Raw genomic sequence first — 13,533 nt, 5'->3', positions numbered from 1 at the left:
TTGCCCACACTCACGAGAGCCATGGAAGGCTCGATCAATTGTGAGGCTCTATAGTTGGGCTGAGAGACAATCTGGGCCAGACTGCTGAAACTCGCCTGGGTTGGTCGTTTAGTTTTTGCCCCCTTGTGATAGCGTCGTTGATGCATGCGTCACTATTGGCATTTGAATGGTGGGTCGATGCCACGGCTTCACTGCATCTAGCGGTTCCCACAGACGACGCCAATTGATTATGCGCGATTGGTGCTCTCTGCTGGAGAATAGTTCGAACATAAGACTAGTGAGGTTGCCTAATCAAACTGCAATAAGATAAGTCTGAATGTTATTAGGTCAGCGGAGGGCCAAATCTGCCCTCATGAATATGTATTAGTTGATTTGAAATTTCTTTGAATTACATATAGAAATCTAAGGAAGAGATTGCCAAACACCTCAATTCTTCACGAACCAGAAACACGATTCCTGTTCCAGTTCCTAAAAACACAAAAGCAAGCATGAATAATTCCAAACGGAGCCTTAAAGACACGAAATCCCTAATTTTCTCACGTGGCTTGCTGTTACTCTCAGGCCATTGGTAGAACGGATAAACGAGCGTCCACCTCACATCACATGGAGGGTATTTCCGGGCAATCGGAATAACTTAACGGTAAAATTTTCAAACTGGAGCGGAAGGAAATGGAGTTGGGCCTTCTTTTTTTCATTGCAGCATGAAAGGAATGCCATTAAAAGCCAATTAAAAAGAAGAGAAAAAAAAGATTGCCACTTGCCAGTAAATGAAGGCGTCGGAGAGGAGGGAAGCTTCAAAAAATACACGATTCGATCCAGCAGCTAACGAAGCCAATTCCCTGAACGAGAATTGATTCGTTTTCCAAATCAAATTCCAATTTTACTCGACTCAGATTGATCATATGGAGATGGACAGATTGAAGAGAAGTTAAAGTTACACAGTATCAGACCCAAAACTATATACAGATCGCTAAAGATCTTTTCTTCTTTCTTTTTTACAGATATACCCATCCAATCAGACCTGTAAACAAACAAAAAGAAACGGCTAGAAACAAAATGGCAAAATAACGAGCAATTGTTCATCTGAATGATCAGAAGCACCAAACAAGCACCAATGGCGAAGCCATGCCAGTCAAACCCAAGTGAGGATTTTCCAAAACAATATCTGTAGATTCGTGGCAACCCCATTCCTCCTCTCTTTTGCAAAATGTTCCTGATAAGACCATCGATGGCGGAAATTGGAACAAAACAAAACCCACTAGCGCCAGGAAGAAACAGTGAGAAGGGGGACGTCATTCCACAAAAGCGAAAGAAACCCAGGTGGTGATTCCATCAGAGAATACATAGAACTGTAACTATAATTCCAAAGGAGGATCTTAGCCTGGCTAATGGCGTAATGGCTAAGGGCCACCGATTGGAACCCACAACCTTCCATCCAAGCCTTCCATCGCCGCTTCTCCTCCATTCTTTCCCGTTTGATCGAACCTTCTTCACCTTCTTCTGGTCCAATCACACCAGCGATCCGCCTACCAAGTAGCAACCTTTCGACCAGGAGCCTCTCGGCAGAGTCTCTTGCCATGCCTGGCTCAAGCGACTCGAAAACCGCCGTGTAGTACCGCAACGCAACCTTAAACCGGTTGAGAAAATCGACCCGGTTCAACCCCGCTTCGTACTCCCCGAGCGTCACGACCTTGGGTTTCAGAGATTTTGCCAATCGCAGAGCCCTCTCGACGGCAGCTGGTGTCTCGTCCAACAGGTTATACAGCTGAAGCACGAAATTGACCGCCAAAACCTCATCCATGTCAACTCGGAAACTCGACTCCTCAAGTTCTTCAATTGGTGTCAAGATAGATTCGAACTCAAAATTTAGATCGAGAACTTTGGCGAATTCCCGTAGACGATTACCGGTGGCCACCAGAGAATCCCCCGGTGATTTCCCAAGAGCGGGAGCGGGAATTCCAGAGATTCGGATTCTGGAAGGTTTCCCGGTGGACCGAGTGGCCAGAGCTTGGAAGAGTGCCGCCCATTGAACTCCTTCGACGATTCCAAAGTCCACGATGTGTATCCGACTCGCCGTCTCAGTCGCTTCGAGTATCGCCTGGTTCGCCGTTAAATGGGCAAACTTCGAATAGGGACAAGCGTCGTTTAAAGTTTTAGACAGTGTAAAATCTTGCGGACAAGTCTCAACGGTAGACGCGGTTCTCCCAGCTTTTGTAGAAATCCGATTGTAAAGAGCTTCGGCGAAATAAAATGCAACTCTTTCCGTTGGATCGCCGTGTTCGGAAAATGACTCCCGGAGTCCGATCAGTGGCTTGACGGCGCGTTCGGGCTCGGAATCGGCCACTCGGGCACAGTCCAGGAGGGAGTTCAACAGCTGCGACGCGGACTCGGTTTCATCAGGTGAAGGAGCATAGACACCACTGGCATCATTTCCCCTATTTATTGCTGGCGGATGAATCGCTGTTGGGGAGTCATCAGGTAGCGGCGGAAGTGGTGGAGCTGGCGGCGAAGGGGCGCACGTCGAAGCTTGAGTTTGGAGTGGTTTGGGAGTTTTCTGGGTATCTGAGAAGACGAGTCGATTGAGGTCGGACGGTGAAGGAACGGAGACGTTGAGCCGACCGGAGCAGGCAACGAAGGGATCGCCGCCATAGGGAGAGTAGTCATGGTTGGCGTGCCATGTGTCGCAGACGGATGGAAGCTCCGAGCTCTCCGTCGACTCACCACCAGCCATTAAACTGTCCATCCATTCGTCCGAGTCGAACTCGTCACCGGTATTTCCACCCAAATCAGAGAACCTGAAGTCGGTCGAGTGGTGCGGATCGTCCAAGTGTGGAAACGGGAGCATGGTGTCCCCGGTATCTGAAGTTCCGGCGACGGGAAAGGAGTCATAGAAACCAGCGCCGAGACCATATCCAAAGGATGGAGGATTATTAATGGTTTGATGGGTCCCACTCCATGGGTTGAGGGGGGAGAAAGTATCGACGCCTACGAGCTGTTGCTGCTGCTGCTGTTGTTTTTGCTTGATGACTTGTTGAGCGATCGCCATTAGATTTCCACTGTCAGTGCACATGTAAGCCATTCTCCGGCGAAATGGTCGCCCGGAAAGACAGCTCAGTGTATCAGACTATCGGATAAAGACAATGACGATGGAGTGGCCTTCTTTATGTATTCAATCGCATACAGATGAGATCAATGGTAAGTGGATGTGATTGAATTTATTTTTCTGTCTAGCAGGATTGAGTGATGAATTGAACAACAAAATAAATGAGATGGAGTTGTGGGCTTTGTTTAGATAGAGTCGGGGGGAGAGAGAAAGCAATCTTTCACCTTTTTCTCCCCGAAAAAGAAAGCCCCAAAAGAAAGTGATTGCGCTCAGAGAGACGCTTTTCGTTTTCGACAAGTCCGTCGCCTGGCCTGCTGGACCGAGAGAGAGAGAGAGAGAGAGAGAGAGCTATGTAAATTTGTAGCTTCAACTGATTTTCGAGTTTGAAACGAAAGAAAGAATGTCAGTGACTAGTGTGAATGTGTGAATAGTAATAGTTTGGCTTTGAGAGATGGGAGGAGTGGTTTGGGTTTGAGAGATGGGATAGGTTGGTTTATTTATGTTAGAGAGAACCCAGTCTCAGAGACCAGAAGCAGCAGATCAGGGGCCCACAGTAAGAAGCCAAAAACCAATAGGTCCCACCTACCCCTTCATTTCACCGGTTCTGAGTTCACACTTACAAAAATGAAATTAGGAAACCCTACACTTTGGCTACCTCTGCCACGCACTGGTTTTCCTTATTCCCCGGCCCCACTTCTTCTTCTTCTCTCTCTCATTCTCCCCCTTTTTTTACAATCTCACTCATTTAAAGCTGTGTTTGATTTGAAATAAGAAATAGGAAAAGGTAGTACTATCTTTTTCTTTCGAACCAAACACAGCCTAATATGCACCATTCATGACGTGCTTGCTACCCATACCTGACCGTCCACGTGATCCCTTCTTGGCCTTCTCCCACATCATCGTGATTAGTGATCTCATGGCTTCGTGTTGTGCTCTGTAGTCTTTTCGAGAAAGGAAAAAAATTTGAACCGTTCGTTTTGGAGATCGAGTGGTACTACGGCCACCAGCAAATTGAAAAAGAAGGGTCATAAAAGAAAAGAAAAGGCGCTCCCTCCGGTTGTCGTGTGGGTCCAGTTGCCATCTCACCCATCGGCGGCGTCCGTTTTTTATTATTATTATTATTATTTTTTTAGGCGGTTGATGAGATCTACGTTCGTGGCTAGAGACCAGAACGGGCTTACCGGCTTAGGGCCTAAATTTACACTGTCGTATTCAGACTTTGGGCCGGATTTATTCAAATTTTGGCAAAAGACAGGCCCGAACCCGGCCCACGAACTGAGAATGGACTAAGGCGGTGTTCGGCAAGACATATTCATGGGCCAGGCTGGGCTGGGCTTTTTCTCTTCATTAATAGGATTTTTTTAGGCTTGAGCCTGAGCCTGGCCCAACCAACAGGCTTACAACTTAGGCCCGAGCCCAGCCCTCATAAAAAGCCTAAAGCCCGAAGCCTGATAAGGCTTGTTCGGAGTTGAGAAATGCATGACTTATACAGACTATAGACTACAAAGTAAGAGAGGTTGAAATGCATGATTTTTATAAAGTTGAGAAATGCAGGACTCATTGCCGGAGAGAGGGGTGACTGAGTTCACTAGTGGTGCGGCTAGCGCCGGTGCCTGAGTTCGCCGGTGCTTGAGTTCGCTGGTTCTTGAGAATATGCGATATTGAGTGAGAATGAGAACTGCGAGAGAGAGAAAGAGAGAAAGAGAGAGAAGACTCACCGCCAGAGAGAGAGACGACCGGTTCCTGAGCTTGCCTGACACCTTTGAGACTGAGAACGGTGGCTACTTGTCTGGGTTCATGCCAATTCTTGAAAGTGAGAGTGAAGAGAGAAGATAGAAGATGAAAAGAAGGAATAGGAAAGGGTTATTTAGCTAGGGTTTAGAAGAAGTTACAAATGTCGGGCTGGGCTCAGGCTGGGCTTTTGTGACAAATCCCGAGCCCGACTCGTAAAATAGTTGGGTTTGGGCTTTTGGGCCCAAGGTCAAGCCCGTGGGCTAAAATCCATGCACAAGCCCGTCTAGGGGTTGGATTGGGCCATCGGGCTACTCGGCCCATGAACAGGCCTATGTTTTGCACCATGTTCATCTTGTGGATGGGACCATTTCGTCCACGGGATAAACACCAGTTCTACAGACCGGTCCCGTCCACACCCCATTTCTCATCCATGGCAAAATCTCATGGTTAGGGACCATTCACACTTGAATTTTGATCCCTTACTTCACACTTTCCCTAAAAGGTTAAAACCCTATTATTTGTTTCACATTTTAATATTTTTGTCAATAAAATATTAAATATTTTAAATAATTTATTATATTTTTTAAAATTTAATGTTTTATCAATAAAATAATATTTAAATTATTATTTTTAAAATTTTAATTATTTTACTATTTTTTATAAAAAAATTAATATTTATTGGTTAATATTAATTCATTGATGCATTTTTCAATATATTTATCATATAAAATGCAAAAATTATGATTAATTGTGTTAGATCAAGGTTTTCGAACTGTCATTGACCTGGACTATCGGACTGCTCGGCCCAGGAACCATATAGGCAAGCGATTCTATTTTACCCCAAACCCGATTTTTGACCAAAAACCGTTGAAAAAGTCAACAACCTGTTGACCCAAGCGGTCAACCCGTCAACCCATTCAACGGTTTTTTAACAGTTTTATTTTTAACTATTTTTTACTTTTTAATTTGTTTGTCAAAACTGGTCGTTCATTCAAACCGGACAGTCGGACCATCGACCTAGAAACCAATGGCCAAAGCAGTTCCATTTCTGGGTCGTTTTTTAAAATGTTGGTGTAGATGCTTCATAGATGTATATGAGATACATGGAATCAAAAAGCGTGGTGTGGACTGGTCTACACCATGCCTACAAAACTAGGAATGGCAACAGGGCGGGTGGGGACAGGGAGCCTCTCCCCATCCCCATCCCCACTAACGGAGACAAGGTTATCCCCATCCCCGTCCCTACGGGGATCCCCATTCCTCGTGATTTTTTATAACATTAACCATTTTGTTTTTGTTTTTTTTTTTATTTAAAAGAAATAAAAATAAAATAATTAAAATTTATAATCCCATTAGAAAATATTCAAACATTTTCAACCATATTTTTAAAAATATTAATATGTAGATATATGTGTACATATATATATATATATATATAATCGGGATCCCCGCAGGGCGGGGAGTGCTCTCCCCGTCCCTACTAACAAGGATGAAAATTTGCCTATCCCCATCCTCGCGGGGGGAAAATCATCTCTATCCCCGCCCCATTCGAGGCGGATCCCCATGGGGATCGGGGAAATGGGGAAAATTGCCATCCCTATACAGAACGCCACTGTGGGTGTGGATTGCTCCAATTCACACAATTTGTCTATAGTTCAGAACAACTATGGACTGTGGTGTGGTGTGGATTGGTCCTTGCCATAGGGTGTGGTGTGGACCAGTCTACACCCACCAATTTCTTATCAACATTATAGAACACCCCTAAATGGTTCGATACTTCGATGGACCAACTGAACCAAAAATGCAAGCAATGTCAAAGTATGACAAAATCTCGACATTCTAATAACTTGTTGTTGTAACTTATAATCCGGGAATCCCCATGTCGACTTGTGTTGATTGGAAACAACCAAGACCAACACTAATTTCATGATACCGGTTGATTGGAAATAAGTTTTCTCGATATCATACCTTTTGGCTGTGTTTGGTTTGGAGGAAAAAGTAGGAAAAGGAAGAGAACTGCAGGAAAACATATACAAGATTTGTAAAGATTTCCTTTTCTTTCCCTACTTTTTCTTTCAAACCAAACATAGCCTTTTTGGTATCATAGCCGAATTGTTAAAAGAGAAGAAATTAAAAAAAAAAAAAGAGGTTTTTATTGTTCAGTCCACTGATGAACTTACAATTTATCTATAATTTTTGAGGACTTTAGCATGGATTTTTATGCCGGTTTTATTAATTTTTGCCTTAATTTAGCTTAATGCTAAGAATAAGTTCAGGGATAATTAATCCAAGAAAAGGAAGGAAAAAGGCAAGAAAAGAAGGTTCAAAAAGACCAATTTCAGTCCCACCCGGTCATGGAAGCAAGAGAGAGCACTTCGGCCCAAGAAGAGCAAATGAATTTTTTGAGAAAACCCAAGAAAAGAAAGCCTTGCTATGAGTAGAATTTGGCCCAGCAAGGAAGGCCCATTCTCAGCCCAAAAGAGCAGCTCAATGTATAGCTATCATGTGCTAAGAGAGAGCCTAAGTGCAGCCCAAATAGCAGCCCTTAGGAGGCTTTCAAGAGAGATCTAGAAAGTTCAAGAAATGGGTGTAATACACCCCATTCTAGAGGCTTCAAGAAGGGGCAAGAGCCCCCTTGAAAAACTATATAAAGAGGCCTCTAGGAGGGGGGAGAGGTGTTCAATTGCTTGAGAGGAAGGCTCTCCCACTCTTAGAGGTTCGGCCACCTTGAGAGAAGAGAAGAGAAGAAGGCTAGGCGCAAGGAAGAAGAAGAAGAAGGGCTGAAGGAAGTTCAAGACAAGCAAGCTAGAAGAGAAGGTGAGTTCGAATTGAGGGTTTGTGATTCAAAGATCTTTTGTAATAAATCAATTGTAGTTTCATTCTCTTTTGATTCGAATTCAGTTTCTTTGTTATATTTTCTTTTTTCTTTCTCCTTTTTTCCATTCTTCCTTGATGTATTTCAGCTTGTAAAATTTTAGTTTAGCAATCTAATTCTTTTTGATTCATTCAAATGGTCATGAATTGTACTTGAAGTTTCTTGAATAAGGGTGTTATTGTAGATTAATTCGGCCAACTAACCTTCAAAACTCAGATCTGAATTCTCAGATCTGAGATTGCAAGATCTGAATTGCTTGAAAGAGAATTCAAATCTGCAATTTTCAGATTGGCCGAATTAATCTACAGCTTGGAATTCCTAGAGTGCTTGAGAGAGACTCTAGGAATTCAGATCTACTATTCAAGAACTGAATTGAGTGCAAGGTTAGAGATAACTTGCACAATTCAGTTGGTGATCAATTCAGATTTGAATTGATGCCTTAGAAGTGTTTGAAGAAATGCATGCATGGGGATTAGATTCTTGCTAGAGATAGAAGAACCGTCACTCATGCATAGGATGAACATGCGCTTGAGAAAGGCTGTTCATGACCTTGGGGTTTCACCAAACCAAGGCTCAATCATGATTTATTCGAATGATCCAAATTGATAGATTGCTGAATTCTGAGATTGACATTTACTGCTTACTCTTCTAACCTGATTTGAAGGCAATTGGGCCAATGATTTAGATAGATTTTAATTTAGGATTTTTTTTTTAGCTTTCATTAAAGTTTTGATTATTTGTTGATCAGATAAGAAGTACTCAATTTAGTATTGGTAATTGTTTCCTAAATCCTTGTGGGAACGATACTTCACTCACTACTTTATTACTTGAACGGCTAGTGCACTTGCTAGTGTCACAATGAGCCACACATCATCCACCTCAATAAATCTTAACTCTACCGTAGAGTTGGATAGGTGCTGATGAGGGGTAACTTGGCCTAACCTGTCAACACTCGGACATGTGGATTGACCTGATGACATGGATAACAACTCAGCATTCCCTGCCACCTCAGTAAGTCAGGTTAGCTCGGGTACCTTGGGCACCACAGCCAAGACCAAGATCCAAGCAGCTTGTGATGGCCCAATGGGCTGAGGTGACATGTAGCCAACTTCTAGAAGCTAGCAAGCTGTCTCTGACCTCTCCGGGATCACGCTGCACGTCCACAAGCCTTATCCTTATCCCGCCTGGATCGGGCAAACATGATAAGCCTTATCAGCTCACACGAAGTCCACCTCCGAGTATGGAACGATTCCTAGTAGCATGGGCCGGGGATTTCAAAGGTTTTCGTAATACCTGCGACAGCTCGCCTATATAAGGGCATTAACCCCAACGTTATAAGGTATGCATGATTATTTGCTCACTAGCCTTCTAGCTTACAAGCCTTCATCTTGCATACATTTACTAACTTAAGCATCAAAGTACCCACACCGAGTAAGCCACCCCAGGTCCTCTAAGTTCACATTTTTGCAGTTTGATTGGCCAACTAAGCGGATTGACGCCCGAGCTGCCCTCCGGCTAGGAGCAACCAAATTGTGCACCATCAATTGGCACTGTCTGTGGGAACCGCAACAAAAGGCCAAGTTCCTACTTCTAGTTTTTGAATTCCACACACTCAATGGCATCTTCCAGCAACACTAATAACAAGGACGTTGAAGTACCAATTACTGGGGGGCAAGAGTGGACCACAGTGAACCCAAAGATTCCCTTTGTAACAATTGGGTAGTTCACTATGCCCTCGACTCTTCCAGTTCTATGAGCTGGTGTAGTATGTTGATGTGTGGCTCATTGTGACACTAGCAAGTGCACTAGCCGTTCAAGTAATAAAGTAGTGAGTGAAGTATCGTTCCCACGAGGATTTAGGAAACAATTACCAATACTAATTTGAGCACTTCTTATCTGATCAACAAATAAATCAAAACTTTAATGAAAGCTAAAAAATCCTAAATTAAAATCTATCTAAATCATTGGCCCAATTGCCTTCAAATCAGGTTAGAAGAGTAAGCAGTAAATGTCAATCTCAGAATTCAGCAATCTATCAATTTGGATCATTCGAATAAATCATGATTGAGCCTTGGTTTGGTGAAACCCCAAGGTTATGAACAGCCTCTCTCAAGCGCATGTTCATTCTATGCATGAGTGACGGTTCTTCTATCTCTAGTAAGAATCTAATCCCCATGCATGCATTTCTTCAAACACTTCTAAGGCATCAATTCAAATCTGAATTGATCACCAACTGAATTGTGCAAGTTATCTCTAACCTTGCACTCAATTCAGTTCTTGAATAGTAGATCTGAATTCCTAGAGTCTCTCTCAAGCACTCTAGGAATTCCAAGCTTTAGATCCATTCGGCCAATCTGAAAATTGCAGATCTGAATTCTCTTTCAAGCAATTCAGATATTGCAATCTTAGATCTGAGAATTCAGATCTGAGTTTTGAAGGTTAGTTGGCCGAATTAATCTACAATAACACCCTTATTCAAGAAACTTCAAGTACAATTCATGACCATTTGAATGAATCAAAAAGAATTAGATTGCTGAACTGAAATTTTACAAGCTGAAATACATCAAGGAAGAATGGAAACAAGGAGAAAGAAGAAAGAAAATATAACAAAGAAACTGAATTCAAATCAAAAGAGAATGAAACTACAAATGATTTATTTCAAAAGATCCTTGAATCACAAACCCTCAATTCGAACTCACCTTCTCTTCTAGCTTGCTTGTCTTGAACTTCCTTCAGCCCTTCTTCTTCTTCTTCCTTGCGCCTAGCCTTCTTCTCTTCTCTTCTCTCAAGGTGGCCGAACCTCTAAGAGTGGGAGAGCCTTCCTCTCAAGCAATTGAACACCTCTCCCCCCTCCTAGAGGCCTCTTTATATAGTTTTTCAAGGGGGCTCTTGCCCCTTCTTGAAGTCTCTAGAATTGGGTGTATTACACCCCTCATGAACCTTCTAGAGTGCTCCCTCCTTCTCTTCAAGAAACTTCTAGGAGTTGCCGCCCCTAGCTCCCTTTGGGCTGCTATTTGGGCTACAACTTAGTTTGCTTTTGAGCTCATGTGGGCTACACTCTAGGCTGTTATTTGGGCTAAAAATGGGCTGGGCCGAAATTTCCTTCTTGCTAGGCTTCTTCCCTTGGGTTTTCCAAAGAGTTAGCTTGCACTACTTGGGCCGAATGAAACTCCCTTGCTCTCATGGCTGGGCCGGGCTGAACTTGATAAATTTTGGGCTTTCTTTTCTTGCTTTTGCCTTCTTTTTGTTGATTTGGCTCCCCCTGAAATCTTTCTTGCAATCAAGCTAAAATAGGGCAAAATCTAATTAAACCAGCATAAAATTTCATGCAAAAACCTCATAAAATATAGATAAATTGTAGGTTCATCAAATATGTAAGGAGCATGAACCTTCAGATACGCGTGTGGGAGGAGAGGTTCAGAGCATTCATGCCATTGCAGTAGCCTCAACAACCCCGACACCCACCAGCACCCCACGGCCTAACACCACCCCAAGGCCTAACACCACCTCGAGGTCTAACACCACCTCGGGGCCCAACACCACCTCAGGGTTCAACACTTCCCTGGTGTTCGTCACCACCCCGAGCCCTTGCGATCGACCAATGGAACAACCATCAATAGAACAATCGTCAGAACGACCAACACCACCATCCCAGAACGATTAGCACCACCGTCCACAGAATGACCAACATGACCATCAACAAGATGACCCGCATCACCAGCATCCCAGTAACCAACAGCCTAGTGTCAGGAGCAAGGACTCGGCCCCGAACCTATCCTACCATCTCAACAACTGAGACCCGGCCTCTATCCGGGAGAATGCTAGGGTCAAGACCCAGCCTATACAGAGGCGAACAACATGAATGAGGTGGCAAATAAGCAACACCACAGACGCACACGCCGCACCACAGCAAAGAGCAACATTGCCCCTACCATGGAGGTCAAGAAGGATAAGAGGGAAGAAGTCAACTCAGTTACTGTGTAGGCGACCTCGACTCCATTGAGTCAGCCTTCCCCATTGTCACCAAAGATCCTCGTATCTCCATGACTGAAGAACTTCAAACACCCGCCCTTGAGATCTATGATGGAACGAAGGACCCCAACAACCACAACGATAGATTCTAGTCCCTAATGCTACTACATGGAGTAGATGACACTTGCCTCTATATGACCTTCTCTACAACCTTCAGAGGTACGGCAAGACTGTGGTACTAAGGACTGCCTCCTAGTTCAATAAAGAATTGGAGCCAGTTTGTGGAGCTCTTCATCATGCACTTTGCTACAAGCAAGAAGTGCCCAAAGTCAGTTACAAGCCTGTTGAATGTGGCCTAGCAGGAAAATGAATCTCTCAAGGACTACATCAAAAGGTTCAACCTTGAAAGACTCTAGGTACCGAACCTTGTTCCTGTTGTGCAACTCACTGTGGTAGGGACTCCATCACCCCGATCTGCGTTGGCAACTCGAGTTGAACCCCCCAACTTCCATGGAGGTGTTCCTCATAGAGGCCGACAATTTCATCAAGGCGGAGGAGGCTCTAGGATCCCAGTTAGAGCTGTAGTAGGTCGGGAAGAGGGAAAAAGCAATAAGCACTAGTGGCGAAAGAGTAAATTTCCAAAGAGAAGTAGGTCACCATGCAATAGGCAAAGCAGATCGCCCAATAAGAGTCGGTCACCACATCGGGGTTCCTGATCAAGTCGGAAATCTAGAAACCCCCCCAGTGTAGAACCGCAAATACACCACCCTAAATGTAAAATGGGGTGAGATTCTAATGCAGATAAAGGAAGCCAATTATGTCAAGTGGCCACCCAGGATGAGAGGAAACCCTGCTAGCCGCAACCCTAACCAATATTGTCACTTCCACCGTGACGTCGGGCATGATACAAAGAGTTGTGGAAACCTGAAGAATGAGATCGAGGAGCTGATCCGTCACGGTTATCTCAGGAAGTTCATAAAGTACGATGATAGGGATCACCAACTTGCCGAGCAGCGTAGAGATGCACCAGAGACGAGCAAAAAGAATGACAGAGACCAGCCACCCCGGGATCCACCAGCACCAAAAAGACCGATCCTTGGGTTGAATAATATGATCACCGGTGGATCAATAGTAAAGGGTTGTAGTACGGTGACAAGTAAGAATGCAGTCCGAGAGTTGGAGCATGATTATGAGAAGCCGCCGAAGCGCCCTCGGGTGGAGGAAGTCATATACTTCACCGAGGACGGCATTCACGGGATCCAATATCTGCAAGATGATGCCCTCGTGATCAAGATGGTGGTCAATGACTTTGAGGTAAAGTGGATTTTGGTGGACTGAGGCAGTTCAACAGACATCCTATTCCTGGAGGTGTTTGAGAAAATGGAGTTGGATCGGGAGGACCTAAATCCAACAGATGTGCCCTTGGTTTGTTTTAGAGGAGACGTGGTGAAGCCCCTCGGTAGGATCAAAGTGCCGATAGTAGCAGGAATGGAACCCAACACTATCTAGTTTGAGCACACCTTCTTGGTGGTTGCTACCCCATCCCCCTACAATGCCATCTTAAGTCGACCCATCTTGTATGCACTTCGCATGGTGGTGTCAACCTACTACCTCTCGATGAAGTTCCCGACAAAGTACGATGTGGGGGTTGTATGAGGTAACCAACTGGTTGGACCTAAGTGCAAGTGGGAGCTGTTAGACAGTGTATGCCCTTAGCTTCAATCAGAATGATGTACATTATGACATTTAATGTAAATGAATAAAGTGCATATTTGATTTATGTTATTATGGTGTGTTTCCATGTAATACCCTTAAACTAGACACATATGAGACTCATGTTATTCTGGGG

General features: G+C 44.1%; 1 protein-coding gene and 1 pseudogene across 2 annotated transcripts; one reads left to right on the top strand and one right to left on the bottom strand.

Annotated features, from left to right (window-relative positions):
• Window positions 1-894: 894 nt before the first annotated feature.
• LOC148877038 (SCARECROW-LIKE protein 7 pseudogene) lies at window positions 895-3,582 on the bottom strand (annotated as a pseudogene). Its single transcript, XR_016110610.1, has one exon. The product of XR_016110610.1 is annotated as an SCARECROW-LIKE protein 7 pseudogene (transcript).
• An 8,897-nt stretch (window positions 3,583-12,479) lies between these two features.
• LOC148877037 (uncharacterized) lies at window positions 12,480-13,022 on the top strand. Its single transcript, XM_088968549.1, has one exon. The coding sequence runs from the start codon at window positions 12,480-12,482 to the stop codon at window positions 13,020-13,022; it is 543 nt and encodes a 180-aa protein (XP_088824675.1).
• Window positions 13,023-13,533: the final 511 nt, after the last annotated feature.

Source organism: Nelumbo lutea, chromosome 1 (assembly GCF_056320005.1).
Source record: "Nelumbo lutea isolate HS-2025 chromosome 1, American lotus-T2T, whole genome shotgun sequence".
Lineage (NCBI taxonomy): Eukaryota > Viridiplantae > Streptophyta > Magnoliopsida > Proteales > Nelumbonaceae > Nelumbo > Nelumbo lutea.
The sequence above is the reverse complement of the archived record's forward strand: the minus strand, read 5'-3'. Positions and strand labels throughout refer to the sequence as shown.